The 18,403-nt window shown below is 56.6% G+C and overlaps 1 protein-coding gene and 1 long non-coding RNA gene across 2 annotated transcripts; one reads left to right on the top strand and one right to left on the bottom strand.

Moving 5' to 3' along the window:
* Nucleotides 1–570: 570 nt before the first annotated feature.
* LOC142821647 (uncharacterized) lies at nucleotides 571–5,645 on the top strand. The gene is made up of 3 exons (XR_012898334.1): nucleotides 571–1,819; nucleotides 2,730–4,664; nucleotides 4,996–5,645. It is a non-coding gene; the product is annotated as an uncharacterized LOC142821647 (long non-coding RNA).
* Nucleotides 5,646–5,652: 7 nt separating this feature from the next.
* Nucleotides 5,653–15,937, bottom strand: LOC142821627 (zinc finger protein RFP-like). The gene is made up of 7 exons (XM_075913189.1): nucleotides 15,322–15,937; nucleotides 11,432–11,527; nucleotides 10,781–11,011; nucleotides 10,448–10,470; nucleotides 9,614–9,729; nucleotides 8,562–8,621; nucleotides 5,653–7,654 (listed from the first exon to the last, which is right to left on the bottom strand). The coding sequence occupies exons 1-7, from the start codon at nucleotides 15,736–15,738 to the stop codon at nucleotides 7,143–7,145; spliced, it is 1,455 nt and encodes a 484-aa protein (XP_075769304.1). The 5' UTR covers nucleotides 15,739–15,937; the 3' UTR covers nucleotides 5,653–7,142.
* Nucleotides 15,938–18,403: the final 2,466 nt, after the last annotated feature.

Genomic DNA, 18,403 nt, shown 5'->3' with positions numbered 1-18,403 from the left:
GCTCCATCCCCTCCACCGCCGCCCCCGCCCCTGTGACTCTGTCCCCCCAGGGCGCCCTGCTGCCTGGGTCAGAGGCTGGGCCAGGCATGGGGAGGGGGGGGGTCTGTGTGCACAGGCTGCCCAGGGATTCACTGCGTTTTGATCCGACTAACCCCCCCTCCCCAGTTTGCCCTTTTCTGTCCGACCAGTGTTCCTGCCCCCCCCCCCCCCGGGCAGCTGCTCCCTGCTGGGGGGGGGGGGTTTGATCCCCCGGCCCCAGAGCCCGCACTTCGCCCCCCCCATTACTAAGGGCAGAAACCCCCTGGGGGCGGGGCCGCTGCGTGTCTCTGCCGCAGCAGCCGCAGCAGGAGAGGGGGGGGGCGGGGCGGACACAAACCCCCCCCCCCGCTCCGCTCTCCCGCCCGGGGCTCAGCGCAGGGAAAGGCCCCGTCGGGCCGAACACGCAGCAGCACAAGCCCCGCCCCCGGCAACCCCTCTGGCTCCGCCCCCTCCCCGGCCCGTGGGGACCCGCCCCCGTGTTGTGACACGCGGTGCCCGGCCCCGCCCCCAGCCACTGCTGCCCGACCTGGAGCGTCCAACCCCGCGGGGCGGGGGCGCGGCCAGGCAGCTCCGGGTCTGAGCTAAGCCCCGGCGCTGATCCGGGAGCGGAGTCACGGATGCGCTGCGCACGCGCGGTCTGACCCCGCCCACCCCCTTCCTCAACTCCCCGGCCGGGTTTTCAATGCGTCTCTCCCCGCCCGTCGCTCCCGGCCCCTGCCCAGGCCCCGCTGCGATTGGCCCCTGGGCGGAGCCCGCAGCAGCGTCTGACTCCGCCCGCGGGTAGAGAGGCGGCCGCCACTGCGCATGCGCCGCGCACTGCCCGGGGCGAGTTCTGGGGGAGCCGTTGGGGCCGTTACTCGCCGCGCTGCTGGGTCATCTCACACCCAGCCTGGCCAGCTCAGTGGGTGGCGCATGAGACTCTTGCTCTCAGGGTCACGGGTTCAAGCCCCAGGCTGGGCGGTGACCTACTCAGCCTACAAACAATTCACTCACACAGGGCTGGCTCTTGACAGACCTCGCTGCTCCAAAATGTCCCTTATTGCTCATGGAGTGAGGTTTTAGGGGATGTCAGGATAGTGAGGGCGCAGGGTCGCTACTGTGGAGCACTCCAGTGTCTCCAAGGCGCTTTGCAGTGCAGACAGAGCCTGCCACCCAGGCAGTTAGGCTGGGCTCAGTTCCCAGCTTCTTCCCTTTCTCCTCTACCTGCAGCTGCTGTGCTGCAAAGCAGGGAGCAGGAATGTCAGACAGGGCAGCACATGGGGCTCTGCGGTGCAATGGAAGCTTGTTGCACTTCTAAGCTGTGGTGCTCAGTGTGAGGCAGATGAGTCAATCAAAGGTGGTGGGTTCACAGCCCACCAGAGTCACTTTAGCTGCTCCCTGATTTCCAGGGCAGCTTTCACTGTATAGGCCACTCCTTGAAGGTGGCCAAACAGGTCTAGAAGAAGGGAAGAGAAACACGAAACATGGCTGCCCACCAGAAGCTATAATGCTCCACGCAACAGGCAGCTGTGCTTGCACCCCCCCTACCCTACCACCAAACAGACAAGGCAGTGAAAAGTGAGAGGAGAAAGGGAAACCGAGCTGCCTCCTGGGGCTGCTGCTTTCCAGAAGTGTTATGGTGGAAAATGCTGCTGCCACTTTGCCACCTCTGCCTCTCCCTGACATTCATGGATGCCCTTTCTCTGTCTCGCCCCCTTCCCGTCCCCTGGTCCAGAGGGAGCCAATTCTGTGTATTTCCAGTACAGCCCAATTTCCTGCTCCCAACCAGATGATGACACAGGTGAGCGGTGGCACAAAGAGCTGCCCCCCATCACAATTTGGTACCACTTAGTTTTTCTCACCCTCTGCCCAGAGCTCACTGGCTGGGCAGGGCTGGGTTCCTCCTCTCACCCCTTGCTGAGCTTTAGGAAGCTCCGTGTGAAATGGGGCCACAAGGACACCAATAGGATACAAAATTTGAAAGTGTCTAGTTCAGGGGTTGGCAACCCCTGGCACATGTGCCAAAAATGGCCAATTTTTCTTGGCATGTGAGGCAGGTGTTCAGCCCCGCCCCTCCTCCGCTGGCAGCCAGGGACCTGGAGGGGGCGGGTGTTGCAGCTGCGGGAGTGCGAGTTGTTACCTCGTCAGGAGTTGAATCCACGGGCTGGTTGAGAACCAGAGGGTGGTGTCAAAACTGTGGGCAGGTTGGGGACTGAAGGAGGTGTGTGTGTTGCAGCTGCAGGCAACCTGGTGACCAGAGGGGAGGGATGTTGCAGCCAAGGGTGGGCAAGTTGCTGCCCCATCGGGGGTTAAAGCCGGGGACTGGATATGTTGCATATCCTGAAAAAAACTATTTGTCTTTGCACATGCAGGCTACGTCTACATTGGCCCCTTCTCCAGAAGAGGCATGTTAATTTCCAACTTCAGAATAGGGAAAAGCCGGAAAAAAGCGTCTAGACTGGCACGATCCTCCGGAATAAAGCCCTTTTCCGGAGGATCTCTTATTCCTACTTCGAAGTAGGCTTTTCCCCAAGCCGGAAAAAAAGCAGTGGCCATGTTTATTTAAATCCCGCGGGGGGATTTCCCTATTCTGAAGTTGGAAATTAACATGCCTCTTCCGGAGAAGGGGCCAATGTAGACGTAGCCGCATAGTACTGACTGGAAAAAACTATTGATCTTTGACTGTCTCCTGCTTTTCCCACGTGCACTAGCCTCGTGTTACTCTGAGGCCGCTGAAGCTGGAGGGAGGGAAGACGCGAAGCCATCCAAAGAGATTCTGACAGCAGGAAGAATCATTTCTCAGCAACTTATAGTGGTTCCTAAAAAAGCAAAGTGAGTTGTTCACTCATTTCAGCCTTCTTGGACTGATGAATACGGGTTTGTTCGACATACAGACTGTGCTGTTTGTGCTCTGTGCTGTGAAAGCGCTGCTTGCCGCACATCATGTGTCCTACGCATTTTCAGACCGAGCATGAGAAACACGTCAAGGATGAGGCAGACAAGGCTGAGTCAATGGAACAGGCCATCGCGAGATATGAAAAGCAAAGCAGCATCTTCACTAACTTCTCTGTCAGTAAAAATCAAGCCAGGGAGAGAAGTTACAGACTCACACTTTGTGTTGTAAAACATGGAGAGTCATTTACAGAGGGAGATTATATAAAACAGGCTTTGCTCAGTGGTTTGGATGCTTTGTTCAATGGCTTGCCCAACAGAGACACAATCACCTCCAGAATAAAAGACTTGCCTTTGTCTGCCAGGCTGTGGTGAGGCGCAAAGGCGAAACGGCAGGAAACACTAACAAACAGCAGGCAGTAGCATTAAAAGATGCAGCGGTATCAGTATCGTGCTTGAGGAGCATGTGGACAAAAACGACGTACCACAGCTAGCAGTTCTTGCAAGATACTGGGCCTCAGACAAAGTCCGAGAAGAGCTGTGCTGCCTACAACCCATGCATGGCACCGCGACAGGGGACGATACAGGGAAGATGTTTGCTATTCATTTTGAGGAAAGAGGTACTGACATCACAAAAATATTTTCTGTGACACCAGACGGTGCCCTGCTATGGCGGGAAAAGGGAAGGGATTTCTAAGTGTCATGTAGGAGCCCACTGGCCACCCGATAGTAAATGTTCATTATAGTATTCACCAAGAATAATTGTATTTGTGCCAAGATTTCTGACTCTGAGCTTAACGGTGGTACAGCTACAGCAGTGAACACCCTGAATTTTCTTGTTGCTCGATCTGCCTTGATGCATTGGCAGTTCCAAGCCCTGCTTGAGGAGACAGAGAGTGCGTAAAAGGACATTCCGCGTCCCAATGGTGTTTGTGGATTATGCCGTGGGAAGGTTTGGACTCGCTTTATGGACTTTCTCAATGCAATCAAGAACTTTTTGCCAGAGAAAGGACAAAACTATCCCAAACTGGATGATGACAAATGGCTCGTGCGACTGCTGTTTCTAGCTGACATCACCGCACATCTAAACAAACTCAACCTCGGTCTGCAGGGCACAGGCCAGACAGTTCTGAGTCTTTTTGAAACTGGGAAGGCGTTTGTTGCAAAACTTGCCATTTTTTCTTGGGACATTGGCACCTCGAGTTGCTGCTATTTCCAACATCTGAAAGAACTATTGAAACATCGCCCTGTCAGCGTTGCTGAGATTAGAATGAACACGCAAGAACTCGCCTCTGAATTTTCGGTCAGATTTCAAGTTTTCTAACGTTTGGCCCAATGTTTTCCTTTCTAATCAAACCAGACAACTTTGTGGCCAGCAACATGGATTCAACAGTGCTTCAGTGGATGGGTGCTGAGGATTTCGAAATGCAGCTCATTGAATTGCAATGCTTAGACTTAAGGGCCTTGAAGTTTATGGATCTGTGGTGCACACTTGAGGCTACCGAGACAGATCATGGGGTCACTATCACGGCTGTTGGAATGCCCTGCCTGTGAAATGTAACTGTTTAAAGAAAGTGGCATTTTCACAGCTCTAAGCCTTTGGATCTACACACCTCTGTGAACAGACATTTTCACATATGTCCATCCCAGAGCCAATTAATGACTGAACACTCAGAGGCTTGTGTGCTGCTTAAAGTATCAAACCACGAGCCCGAGACTGGAGAACTCAGCAAGGCCGAGGCTCATACTGAAAGGTAAGACTTGCATCTGAATTTATTTATTAACGACGCTGCTGTAAGCAGGACTTTAAAAGCATCACAGGCACTTGGACCCGTCCATACAGTTGAATAAGTCAAATCTCTGCACTCCACCTTGGACAGGTTGCTGACCCTGGTCTAGTTTGTAGCAAGGTACAGAAGCAAGAAGAGCTTCCTTTGCATTGCAAACTGGTTTTTCTTTCATTTTTTTAAATCCGAAAATAATCCCTGGGGATCTGTGACCCAACCACACAAACATCACTTTTCCCTTTTCAAATCAGTTTTTCCATCCCACCTTGTCACACGAAACCTCTTGTTTTTCTCCCAGCGCTGCGCACACAAGCTCTGAGCTCCTGGTTCCTGTACTGCTCCCTGCGACGGTTTTGTACAGTAAGTGGATATGAAGGAGAAAGAGAAAACCTCTCCCAGGACAAGGAGCCGCTCCCTTCTCTGACTCTTCTGGGGCTCCCTGGGCTTCCATCAAACTCCTGGAGGCTCAGGGAAGGGGGTATCCCAGACATGCCCTTGGCTACTAGCAGAGAATTCCTGCCGGCTCCATGTGTCCTGCTGGAGAAGCCCCTAGAGGGGCAGGAGAAGCAGTACAGAGGCTTGCTGTGGGGTAAATGAAAGCAGAGGTCAATGGCTCCTCCCAGGGGGTTGTTTGGGTTGGTCTTGTGACCCTGGTGAATGAATCTGGAGGTTAATTGGAGTTTGTGTCAGTGGGTTTGGTTGGGCTCAGGCCCTTCCACTGGCCACCTCTTCGACCCAGACCGCTCTGAGCAGACCCTGAGCAGAGGGGGACCCCTGACTCCCTGTTCTGACCCCTGTGGCAGTGGAGAATGGACCTGGCTTCATCAGGTGCTTCTGAGCTTCTAGTGAAGGGTAAAAGCCGGGATGGTCCCAGGAGTTTCCAGAAACATGGGCCAGACTTTTCAAAACCCTCCCTCCACCACGAGAGCCAGATTTTGTCCTTGCCTGGCAATGACAATGTTCCCTCTGAGCCCAGGAACAGGTCACAGCCTCAGTTCCCTCTAGGGGGGCGCACAAAGAATTTGAATCCTGACAGCCTCCTCAGCAGAGCTGCGCTGCAGCATCCCCCCTCCCTTGGAAAGTAAGTTGGAGGTGGTGGGAGCGTGGGGGCCTGGCCCATGTGGCGGCTGCTCCTGGGGCCGGGGCTGAGGCTGTGGTGCATGGACATGTGCCTAACATGCTTTCAAGTGATGGCTGGACAAGGGCTCTCGTCTGTGTGTGTTTTACTGGCTTGGTGTTTTTTTTTCTCCAAAGTACACATTATCGGTTTGGTTTTGCTGCTCAACATCATTGCATCTCACACAACTGTAGCTATTGGAGTGTTCTTATGAGAGACACAGATGGAAAAGGGGCAGCCCACACTCAGGTATTCACCATTCAGTCTGGCCTCAGTAAGAGTGTTTGAGCGGGGCAGAGTAAAAAACCCTCGTGGATGGATGACATGGCTCAGCTGATTCTCAGGCGTCTAGGAACAGGCTGTTTTTCTAACTCAGCATTTTTCTACTGTGCTGAAACAAAAAAACAGTTTCCCTCCAGCTCTACTGCAAAGAGCATTCTGACGAGGTGACCTAGGGTCCTGTAAATACCTTGCAAAACAAGCCAAGCTCCAGCAAGACGACCAGACTACACCAGGTAACCAGCACAGTGGGCCCGTCAGGATTTCCCTGTGGTGAAGTGTGGCTGTGCCCACCTGCTACAGAAATCCAGTGGCGACATGTGATTTGTTTTGTTTCGAAACATGCCACAATATAGGATCTCTAATAGTAGCATTCTTCAAAGGAATGAAAATGCCCATATTAAGGGAAATATCCATATGGACTCAGGGAGACAGGCTGAAAGTCATTTTTCATATGCAATAGAATTGAAAAACATTTATTCAAAAGTTATCTGTTCAGGAGCAAGAAGTCTTATGTTTAAATATGAATCTTCCTGGCACACGCCCAACAAGCCCCCATGACCTCAGTGTAGGTGCATGAGATCAAACTCACTCTGCTTAGGGAGGGAAAATCTTAGGGGGACACTGGTTACCAGTGTTGCTGGTTGCCCCACAGTCACAGGGAAAGACAATTTTGGCTCCTGTGGCAGGAACTCTGGCTGGAGACCCCAGTGAGATCTCAGGACACAGACTGGTACAAATCGCTCCCTGCTGCTGCCCAGCTTCCAGCTTCCCCCCATCCCCAAACCCTGATTGGTTAATTCTGTGTCCTGCCACCCCCACCTCTCTGTCTGTCCCCAGCCTGGCTGTTAGTTCTGCCCCTGCCCAGCCCTAGCCTCTGCCCACTTCCTCCTGCAGTCCCAGGGGTTCTTCCCCCTCCCATCCCTGTGGCTGCAGCGAGGGATGGGGAGGAGTTTTCAGGCATCATAGAGATGAGGGGCCAGGAGCTGGGTGAGGGAAGTCCTGTGAGGTCACAGAGCCTGGGCTGTGTGAGGTCAGAGAGGCTGATTTCAGGGGCACAGGCTGAGCGAGGATCCCTGCCCCACCCAGAGCCAGGGTCGGATTCTCTCCCCAGGGAGGGAGCCCGGCGGGAAAGTGAAGATCGGGGCCTCGGTTCCAGCATCGATAAATGTCACCTGCCCCCGGCCACAGTCCAGACAAACCCGGATCCTGCGGGGGGGGCTCAGGGGCAGGAGGATCACAGGGGAGGTGAGAGCCCGGAACTGACCCCCCCACTGCTGCACAGCCCAGATCCCCCCCTCAGGGCTAAGGCTGATCTCTCCCTTCCTGCTCACAGATTCTCTGGCCACCCCCACAGCCCAGCATTGCCCATCCCCCATCTCCACCTCCCAGCAATGTCTCCCTGAGCTGATTCCCTCACGGCCCAGCACACAGGGCCAAAAGTCGAATCTCTCCGGGTTGTCGGGCAGTGGCTGCCGTGTAGGTTCCCATCTCACATGTTTCCCATCCTCAGACAGGACGAGGTTGGGATGAGCCGTGTCTGGATCCAGAGTCACAGTCGCTGGGGAGAGAATCAGGGTGTGAGGGGCAGAGCTCAGCCCTGGGGGCGGCTGGGGCCATTTCTCACCCTCCCAGCAGCCCTGTTGTGGCTGGGACAGGCCTGGGCCCCAGGGAGCTGCCTCTGCCCTGGGCCCTGAGACTGAGCCGAGCTGTCACTGCAGCGCCTCAGCCTGGGCAATGGGACCCGCTTCATCAGCTTCTCATTTGTGTGCAGAGGCTGCAGCCTCCTGCCCCCCAGCTCGGGCTGCTCCACCCCCAGGGCCAGGCCCAGAGCAGGAGTGTTCAGTGGGGGGGGGGGGGGGGGAACAGAGCGGGCAGGTTCCAGCTTTAACTCCCAAGAGGGAAACTCCCTCCCCTGCTGCAGCCTCCACCCCCAGCCAGGGCACAGAGGGGAGGGGGCAGCGCGGGGGAAGAGCTGCCTCACCCCAGAGAGCAGGGCCTGGGCATTAGTCACCCCCAGGGCAGTGGAGGGTCCAGGGCTCCTCAGGGCAGCTGGCTCAATGGGGGGAGCCCAGCTCTGGCTTCTGGCCTGGCCGGGGGCAGGGCTCTGGGGAAGGGGATCTGGGGTGGGGTCACTGGGAGGGGCCAGCACAGGGCAGAGGCTGGTGCCCAAGGAGGGGCTGCGCTGATCAGCTGCCCCGACACAAAGCGCAGCCCCTGCCTGCAAAGCTCCCTGCCTGCAAACTGTGCCCATGGTGAGAAGTGGGGGGGGGGGGAAGGGTCCGACCATCCCATTTCTTAAAGGGGGCAGGACACGGCCCCTCGTCCTTCTGATCCAGTGCCCCTGGGACTCCTCACCACTCAGTGGGCAGGTTTGGGGCTCTGCCTGTCATGGTCACTGGGGGTTTGGTTGGTGACTTGAGCTACAAGCTCAGGAAGTTTTTTTCAGTCTCCACTTGAAACCTCACCCTGTCTGAAAGCTCCCAGGGACTTTTTTCGTGCTTCCTCCAGTGCAGCGGGCAGCGTGTCTGGTGGGGGAAGGGAGAAGACAGGTGAGAGGAGTCCATATTGTACACAACATCCCCAACCCTAACCCACAGACCTGGGTTTTCGTTATAGCAGAGACACACTTGGGTGCATCTATACTACAGAGAAGATGAGGGCTGCTGCTGTCGATCTTCCAGGGTTCGAATTAGCGGTCGAGTGAAGTCAGCTAATCGCACTGAGGGGCGCTTCTGTCAATGCCGGTAGCCCTCATTGCACGAGGAGTAAGAGAAGTCGGAGGGAGAGGGCTCTTCCCTCCACTGCCTCCTGTGTGGACAGCTCCAATGGCTGAGTTAAGCTACTTCGACTGCAGCTATGCAATTAATGCAGCGGAAGTTGTGCAGCTTAATTCGATTTTGTCCCGCAGTGTAGACGCACCCTCAGGTATTTAATATAAAAAGGTCTGAAGCCTCCTGATTCTTCTGTCACTCAGGCCTCTCCCAGCAAAGGAACCAGCGTCCCTGCAGCCTCACAGGCAGCCCAGGACAATGTGTGAAGAGATTCGCTTTCTCCTCAACATCCCTCCTGCCCTTCAGGCTCCACTGGGTTTGGCTCATTCACCTCCTGACATTTGTCACAACCCAGGCCCAGATCCTGCAAAGACTTTGGCCTCCAAGTAACTTCACCCACTTGGGTCCCTTTGACACGAGTGGGAGGTTCAGCGTTTGCGAACTCCTGACTCTACCTGTGAGCGGTGGGCTCTGTGTACTCAGCATCTCTGCAGAGAGCAGCACGGAGCTGGGCGTGTTTCTGTCTGTGTGTCGGCCATTTTGTGCTCTAGTGTCACTGTAATTACAAAGCGGCTTTTGGAACAAATAAGGTTCAACCTGAGTGTCTGGGATGGCAAGTGGGGCCATTCTCACCTCACAATTCAACAGAAACTTCATCTAACGAGGAACCTAATTACCAGCATCGGTCTCTTTCCATGGGCTCAGACACTTCAATCACTTTCCCCTCCCCCATCCCTTCTCGGTACCTGTGAACTGCCTCAGCGTCTCCGACAGCGCAGTCGTTTGCTGGGAGAAACCCCTGACTCGCTTGCCCAGTTCAGGGGAAATCTCCTCTGGCGGCTGGAACGGCCCCGTCTCACACCTGGGGAGAGACAACGTCACATGGGGACACTGCACCGAGTGACTCAGTTCCCCAGCTCTGGCCAGTGAGTCGCTGCTCTGTTGGGCCTGGAGTTCGAATCCTCCAGTTCTCCCAACCAGAGAGCAGGGGCAGCGCAGCCCTTGGCCCTGCAACATCCCCTCAAAGGTCCCATGAACAGTCTGAAGCTCTGGCCTGGGGAGACCAGCTGGGGGACAAAAGGGGAATTGAGTCTCCACGGCCAACTCACCCCTTGGCCTCCAGGCGCTGAGGGACAGGAGGTTCCCAGGGGAAGGGCTGGAGGAATCTGCCCACTAGGGACTCAACTGAGACACCAACTCCCCCCTCCCCAGTCCATTCCCACAGGTCTCCAAACAGCCCTCGGGTGGGACAGACTCTGGGTCCCTGCTGCCCTGGGCTGAATGTGCCCAGTGTCTGGCAGTGACAGGCCCATGTCCCACCCCACAGCCCTGAGGCAGCCAGTCCCCAGGGAGGTGACAGCTCCAGGAAACACTTGAGGTCAGACTGTGCCCTGAATGGGGAATTCCAGAGTCTGCTGGGCCAGGGGAGAGCCGCAGGCTGACGCTGATCAGAGATTTGTGCCCAGCCTGTGACCTTCCCCTCACATCTGGCTGCAGGGCCCTGGGGAGATGTGGTGCCAACATCAGCTCCAAGCCCTTTCCCTGCTCTGTGCAGTGTGAGGGGAGCGAGAAACACCTACCTGCTCAAGGTGCTTCTGACGTCCTAGAGTGGAGAGAGAAAAAAGAATCTCAACCCCATCAGACACACACAAGGGACTCAGTGAAAGGATTTTGCAAACATGGGAACAAGGGGCCCTGCCCTGGCCCCAGGAACATGGATCCCCTGAGCAAATAGGGCTTTGCCATCTCTAATAGATCTGTGCCTGTAACTCTACAAAGCACACGAGTCACTCGCATGGCAGCAAAGCACCCGCCGAGTTACACCCAGATCTGACGGCTGGAGCCCAGCGCTTGTGATTCAGGAGCCTCCCTTCCCTGTGTGAGGAGCTGGGATGTTTCTCCCTCAGTCTCACCTGCAGGAATTCACTCGCTGGCTTCTGACACGTCCCCTCCAGCTCCCCGATTCGCTCGCTGAGATGGGAAATCTGCACAGAGAGTTTCCCGACAGTGTCAGTCTGGAGCCTCCCAATCTCCTCATCCAGCTTCTCCAGCTGGGCCAGCAGGAGTCGCTCTTGTTCCTCCAGGAACTGCCGCAGCTGCTGAAACTCGGCCACAATCTTCTGCCTCTCGACTTGTGTCTGTTTCTGTGTGAAAACAGGGAAAGGGCTGGTCAGGGTCGTGGGCAGAGCCTGAGAACCTGTAATACCATTTCTGGGTTCTAGGCTGAAGCATCCCTCAGTCTCCTGTTTGTCCCCTGTATCCCTCTGAGAGGGATGATTCCCTGCCTGCCATGGGCAGCAAGTTCTGTTATTCTTGGGCTCTGGGAAATCACACCCAGATCTGCAGGGGACAGAACTCAGCACCAGTGTTCTCTTTAATCTTCTCCATCCATGTGTGGAATAAATTTGTCAATGTGCACTGAGACATGTACACGTGCACCACCAGTTGAAACATAATCCAGCTGTGAACATTCTGCTAATCAGATGGGCACCATCTGAATCTCTCCTGAGCTGCTGCCCAACATTCAGACCTCCCCCTGCCGGTCCATAGCCACAGGCACCTACCAGACACTCCTGACTTCTCCCCTCCCCCGTCGCTTTCCATCCCAGCAGCTTTTCTCTCTCTTCCCTCAGAGTCTTCAAATGGGCCTGGATTTTCCCCTGAGGAAACAGAAATGAGCTGGGAGGTTTCATTGTGAGGCTGAGAGGGGTGGGGAACGGGGCGTTTTCCCACCCACAGCCCCAGTGACTGTTGGTCCCAGTCGCTGTGTGACATCAGGGCCCCCAAGCAGATGAAACCTTATTAATACAGCCTGGGAGTGTGTCAGAATCTGACTGTTACCGAGGCAGGTTGAGTCTGTTTAGTGGTTAGAGAGAGAGCTCAGTTATCGCCGCGTGTTGTTGGTGTGTGTGAAACGATTGGCAGCGCAGCCCGGGACCGGCCCTGACTCGCACTGGGGGTGAATCAACACATCTCTGTGTGAGGGGATTGAAATAGCTAAGTGATGCCAAACCCAGGAGCCACCAGGGCTTACACGGGGGCTGGGAGCTCAGCTCTGGGGCTGCCCTGGTTGGACACAGCTGGGCTTGGCACCAGGGCCAGCCCATTAGTTGTAGGAAGGCTCAGCAGAGCAACGTCAATGGGCCCCTGGGCAGATCACCAGGCTCTTCTGTCTCCCTCACTTCCCCCCATCTGAGGGCCTGAGGAGGCCTTTTGTCCGGCTTTACGCTGCACAATCCAGTTCTGTGGGGCTCTGTCCCTGCCCGGTGGGGACTCAGCCCTGGCCGTGGCTTTGTCTGGTGAGAAAGGGACAAGAGGAGACTGAGGCTGCAGCAGGAGGGGGTGGCTCCTCCACGCAGAATGACGTAGGCAGGGTTGGTCTGACAGAGGCAGGGACAGGCCCACAGAGGCCGACCAAGCATTGAGGGTGGGCCTGGGCAGGTAGACGTGAGCATGTCCTGTGCTCTGGGGATGGGTCAGTGGCCCCCGTAATTAAACAGGCTGATTTGTAGTAAGTAGGGTTCAGGTTTGCCCCAGCGCTGCCCTAAACCCTTTTTAGAGCAACGGCCTCTGGGCAGGTACCCACTGCCCCAGTCCCTGGTACAGCTCCCGGCAGCAGTGCATTCTGGGAGATTCCCACAGGCTGCCTGGTGGGACTAACGGAACCGTGATGGCTGGTCCGTGCCCAGGTACCCACTGGCACAGGTCAGACCGGCACCGGGCAGCTCCAGCCTGGGGGTAGTTCTGCTCCACCCCAGTCTGATCCCTGCGCTGCCTGGAGTCCTGTTGTGGGTGGACTCAAGGCGTTCCAGATCCCACACAGTGTCCAGCCCAGTGACCTCCTCTAGCGCTGGCTGCAGCATCTGAGTTTAACCCCTCATGGAGTAGCCCAGGAGTTCAGCATCCCAGTGGGAAACCTCCCCTCCCTGCTGGGCCTGGGCCCGTAGCAAGGCATCTTTCCCTCCTAACTCACACATTTCATTGCTGAGGTAGCAACATGGCCTAGTGGTTAAGCTCATGGACTGGGTCTGGAGTTCTATGCTGAACTCAGCCACTGGCTCACTGAGTGACTCCTGAGCCTTTGTGCCTCAGTTTCCCTCTCCACATTTTGTCTGCCTAGACCAGTGTTTCCCAAATGGTGCTCCACAGAACCCTGGGGTTCCGTGAAGTGGAACTCAGGGTTCCGTGAAAAAATTCTACTCCCCTGCCCTCTACAGAACCCGTAGGCAGCTCCCATTGGGGCTTTGCCTGCCAATCAGGCTTCTGGGGGCATGCGGCTTTGGCCCTCCACCACCCACTGCGGCTGCCCCATCCCTGCGCATGACGCAGCCCCTCCTCACCCCATAGGACTGCCCTGTCCCAGTGCCTTGCAGCCTCCTCCTCCTCGTGTGCAGGCGGCAGCTTTTACAGTGACTGCTACTGCTGGGAGGGGGAGGGGTGGCCAGAGCCGAGGAGCTGCTCCTAGACCTTGGCGTTTTTAAACTGCCACCTGCATGGAACCCGGCTTGGGCTCTGCTGCCCTCCCCCCCCCCCCCACCTGGAGTGTGCTTGGGCTCACTGCCCCCCATGTGCTGCTGCTCTCTCTCCCCTGAGCCCCTCCCCAGCCTGCTGAGAAAGTGGCAGAGTTTGATCTGGCAGGGAAGGTTGGGGTTTCTACACCCTCCCCGCCTGTCAGCAGGAAGCCTGATGGTGCTGCAGCTGCACTGGGTTCTCTGCTGCACGGGCAGGAGAGGGGGGAACTGAGCTCTTCCCCCCCCCCCCCAAGGAACAAGAGCATGCTGCCTGGAGACTTTCCCTGCTGTAGCAGGGTGCCAAGCCAGGTACGCGTTCCCCCTCATGCCCAGACCCTGCACCCATATCCCCCTCACTACCCTTCCCTCACCAAGAGTCCACATTCCCAGCTTGCTCTGACACCCTGACCCCAAGCTCCCTCTTGTACCCTCCCTCCTTGCCAGACAACCTGCCACAAGTCCCCTCTTGTACCCTCCCTTCTGGCCAGACATCCTGCCACAAGACCCTCCTGTACCCTCCCTCCTGGCCAGATAACCTGCCACAAGTCCCCTCTTGTACCCTCCCTTCTGGCCAGACATCCTGCCACAAGACCCTCCTGTATCCTCCCTCCTGGCCAGACACCCTGCCCCAAGACCCCCTCCTGGCCAGACATCCTTCCTCAAGACCCCTCCTGTACCCTCCCTCCTGGCCAGACACTCCGCCGCAAGCATTCTCCTGTACTCTTCCTACTGGCCAGGACATTGCAGATCATCTTTGTGATTTATACACAAACATTATGAAGTATTTTCCAACCATAAATGACAACAATAACTGGATTTGAAATCCATTAAGTATAACAGGAAAGCCAGTCAGTTTTTCTATGAAAGATTATGAAAACCTAATCAAAATCACTTCAGATTCCTAATTAATACAAAAATGTAAAGACATTTCTCTGATTACATTTTGGGGCGGCTTTTGTCAAGAATATTCAGCTTTATCAAGACATGGACTTCATCAATTTTTACCCTTCACAAGCACATACCTGTGTGAAACTGGGTTCTCGAATTATGCAGCAACAAAAACAAAATACAGAAATCGACTGAATGCAGCTCCAGATATGCAAATTCAACTTTTTAGAATAAAATCAAATATAAAAATAATTTGCCAAGAAAAAAAGAAAAACCACTCTTCACATTGAAAACTGCCAATATAATTCATATTAGTTTTTTAGCTTTATTGTTTGTACACATTAAATGTGATTTTTGTTTTTAAATATGTCCAATTAAACTGAATGTTGATCTCATGACCTTATTTAACATTTATTCATTATTACTATCCTTACTTATTTGTGGTCTACTTTTTCAGCTCCATATACCAGAGACTAGATTGTCTTCTTGGGGGGAGAAGGGGGATTGTGGTTTTTTTCTCCCTGGGTACGCTAGGCTCAGCTGGAGGGGTTCTGAGTTTAAAAGGGTTCCGTGGCCAAATAAAATTGGGAGACACTGACCTAGACTGTAAACTGCTCAGGGCAGGGATTGTCCCTGGCTGGGTTTTGTGCAGAGCCCGGATCTCACGTGGGGTCTGTCAGGGCGACTGATGCAAACAAGTAATAACCATAAATTCTAGTCCTCAAATCTGTAGTAACAGCCACTTGTAACCCCCCTTCTCCAGTCTGAAGGCAGCACATTCCCATAGCCAGCCTGCTGCTGACCCATACCCCTCCCATTGGGTAACGGCCCCTCATTTCCTCTGCGGGGGTGGGGGGGCTGGGTCTAAAACGATTCCGCTGAGCATCTTAGAGAAGTTTCTCTCAGCCGGTGTCTCTAATGACTTGCTCTGTTGCCTCAGTTGCCCCTGGCCAGAGCATTTCTTTTGTCACAGCCTCTCCCAGGAACAGTCAGGGAAATTAGCCAGTGAGTAAAACCCAGAGTAATTCCCAGCAGACAGGGCAGCAGTTCCCTACCTTGTACTCCTGGGCAGCCTCAGCTATGGGCAGCACCGTGTGCTCGCGGTGAGCCCGGGACCTGTCGCACACCACGCAGATGGGGGCTTGATCCTCCTCGCAGAACAGCTTCAGCGCCTCCTGATGCTCCTCACACACCCCGCCCCCGCCTGCCCCCTTCACTACCTGCAAACTCAGCTGCTTGACTAGTTCTACCATGTTTGCCAGCTGCCTGTTGGGCCGGAGGGGGCCCTGCTGCACCGGGTCCCTGCACTGCGGGCAGGAGGCAGCTGGGTTGGGTCCCTCCCAGCACCGGCTGAGGCAGGCACGGCAGAAATTGTGCCCACAGGCTGTGACCACCGGGTCTGTGAAATACTCCAGGCAGAGGGGACACGTCGCTTCCTCCTGCAGGCTTTTTACAGGGCTCGCTGCAGCCATGGCTCCTCTGGGCTGGGGAACAGGGTTAGTTTCAATTTCCTGAGCTCAGCCTTTGCCCTGCCTCTAGCTACAACTGGCTGTGCCCCTCCCTGGAGCTGACTCAGGCTGTTTGCTGGATTGGAAGGAGCCAATGAGGACAACACAGCCCTGGAGGCTTTGTGAGCAATGTCCCACTAGGGCTCTGGTCCTGGCACCCACCCCTGGGTTGGTGTGGAGGGTCCCTGGGGCATCACGTTTCCCAGAATCCACCGGGCTGGGCTGATCAGCTCCCAGAACTGTGCATGTAAGGAGCGAGAGTGAGGCTTGTGCAGAATTCATTGTGTGATGTGGACACACAAAGTAATAGTTGAGTATTTGTGTGTATCTACTTACATGCTCCCAGTTGCAGTTTTACCATGTTCAATTTTCACAGCAGTGGGAAAAGTTAGGGGGAGGGGCAGGCAATATTTGGCTCAGACAGTAACTATTCAGTGACAGACACTGAGATTCAAAGAGTAAAGCACAAATTGTCAATGTGACTCCCAAAACAGACTAAGTCAAGTCCTTGAACTCTAAGAAGTTCTCAGGCAGCCTCTGTTCTTTCTGGGCCTGTGTGTAACTTTCAGTTCCTATGAATGGAAAGATTTGTCCCTCAGTTTGTGAGTGGACAGTGAAATCGAGGTTCCCTGGCATCTAAGAACAAAGGTCTGCTCCCTTCAAGCCCAGTGACACCCAATTCTCAGGCCAAACGCTTATTCCAGCTGAAATCCATGTTTCAAGGGCCTGATTCTGACGTGCGCTAAGGCTGCTCTGGCTCCTTCTAAAGGAGCGTCAGTGTCAATAACCCTGCTGATATTAATGACTTTACGGGTCTCATGCACACAGGAGCGGCCAGGCTGGGTCAGACAAAGGCCCCTCCAGCCCAGTGTCCTGTCTGCCGGCAGTGGGCAATGCGGGTGCCCCAGAGGGAATGAACAGAACAGGGAACCCCAAGTGAGAGCCCAGGACACTTCAGTGCTGGGATTTGTAGGATACTGGGGTGTCTGTCAAAGCCCTGTGGGATGAAGTGGGAGGTTCGGAGGGTTGTGGGGGGCCCATAGGGATGATTGTAAGGGACTTGCAGGAGAGGTTGTGGGGAGCTCACGGGGGGGTGTCACGGTCGCAGGGAGGGTTGTGGGGGGTTCGCAGGGGTGTGTCACGGTTTCAGGGGAGGTGGCGGGGGGCTCGCAGGGGGGTGTCACGGTCGCAGGGGAGGTTGTGGGGGCTCGCAGGGGGTGTCACGTCACAGGGGAGGTTGTGGGGGCTCGCAGGGGGTGTCACGGTCGCAGGGGAGGTTGCGGGGGGCTCGCAGGGGGTGTCACGGTCACAGGGGAGGTTGTGGGGGCTCGCAGGGGGTGTCACAGTCGCAGGGAGGTTGTGGGAGTGGTCGCAGGGGGTGTCACGGTCGCAGGGAGGTTGAGGGAGTGGTCGCAGGGGGTGTCACGGTCACAGGGGAGGTTGTGGGGGCTCGCAGGGGGTGTCACAGTCGCAGGGAGGTTGAGGGAGTGGTCGCAGGGGGTGTCACGGTCGCAGGGAGGTTGCGGGGGTGGTCGCAGGGGGTGTCACGGTCGCTGGGGAGGTTGTGGGGGGGCCGCAGGGGGGCTCGCAGGGGGTGTCACGGTCGCAGGGGAGGTTGTGGGGGCTCGCAGGGGGGTGTCACGGTCGCAGGGGGGTTGTGGGGGGCTCGCAGGGCGTGTCACGGTCGCAGGGGGGTTGTGGGGGGCTCGCAGGGGGGTGTCACGGTCACTGGGGAGGTTGTGGGGGGGCCGCAGGGAGGCTCGCAGGGGGGTGTCACGGTCGCAGGGGAGGTTGTGGGGGCTCGCAGGGGGTGTCACGGTCGCAGGGAGGGTTGTGGGGGGTTCGCAGGGGTGTGTCACAGTTGCAGGGGAGGTGGCGGGGGGCTCGCAGGGGGTGTCACGGTCGCAGGGGGGTTGTAGGGGGCTCGCAGGGGGTGTCACGGTCGCAGGGGGGTTGTGGGGGCTCGCAGGGGGTGTCACGGTCGCAGGAGGGGTTGTGGGGGGTTCGCAGGGGTGTGTCATGGTCGCAGGGGAGGTGGCGGGGGGCTCGCAGGGGGTGTCACGGTCGCAGGGGGGTGTCACAGTCGCAGGGAGGGTTGTGGGGGGTTCGCAGGGGTGTGTCACGGTCGCAGGGGAGGTGGCAGGGGGGCTCGCAGGGGGGTGTCACAGTCGCAGGGAGGGTTGTGGGGGGTTCGCAGGGGTGTGTCACGGTCGCAGGGGAGGTGGCAGGGGGGCTCGCAGGGGGGTGTCACAGTCGCAGGGAGGGTTGTGGGGGGTTCGCAGGGGTGTGTCACGGTCGCAGGGGAGGTGGCAGGGGGGCTCGCAGGGGGGTGTCACAGTCGCAGGGGAGGTGGCGGGGGGCTCGCAGGGGGATGTCACGGTTGCAGGGGAGGTGGCGGGGGGCTCGCAGGGGTGTGTCACGGTCACAGGGGAGGTGGCAGGGGGCTCGCAGGGGGGTGACACGGTCGCAGGGGGGTTGGGGGCTCTCAGGGGGGTGTCACGGTCGCAGGGGAGGTGGCGGGGGGCTCGCAGGGGGGTGTCACAGTTGCAGGGGAGGTGGCGGGGGGCTCGCAGGGGGGTGTCACGGTCGCAGGGGAGGTGGCGGGGGGCTCACAGGGGGTTTCACGGTT

Source organism: Pelodiscus sinensis, chromosome 31 (genome assembly GCF_049634645.1).
Source record: "Pelodiscus sinensis isolate JC-2024 chromosome 31, ASM4963464v1, whole genome shotgun sequence".
Taxonomy (NCBI): Eukaryota; Metazoa; Chordata; order Testudines; family Trionychidae; genus Pelodiscus; species Pelodiscus sinensis.
Note: the sequence above shows the minus strand (reverse complement) of the source record. Positions and strands in the feature narration are given on the sequence as shown.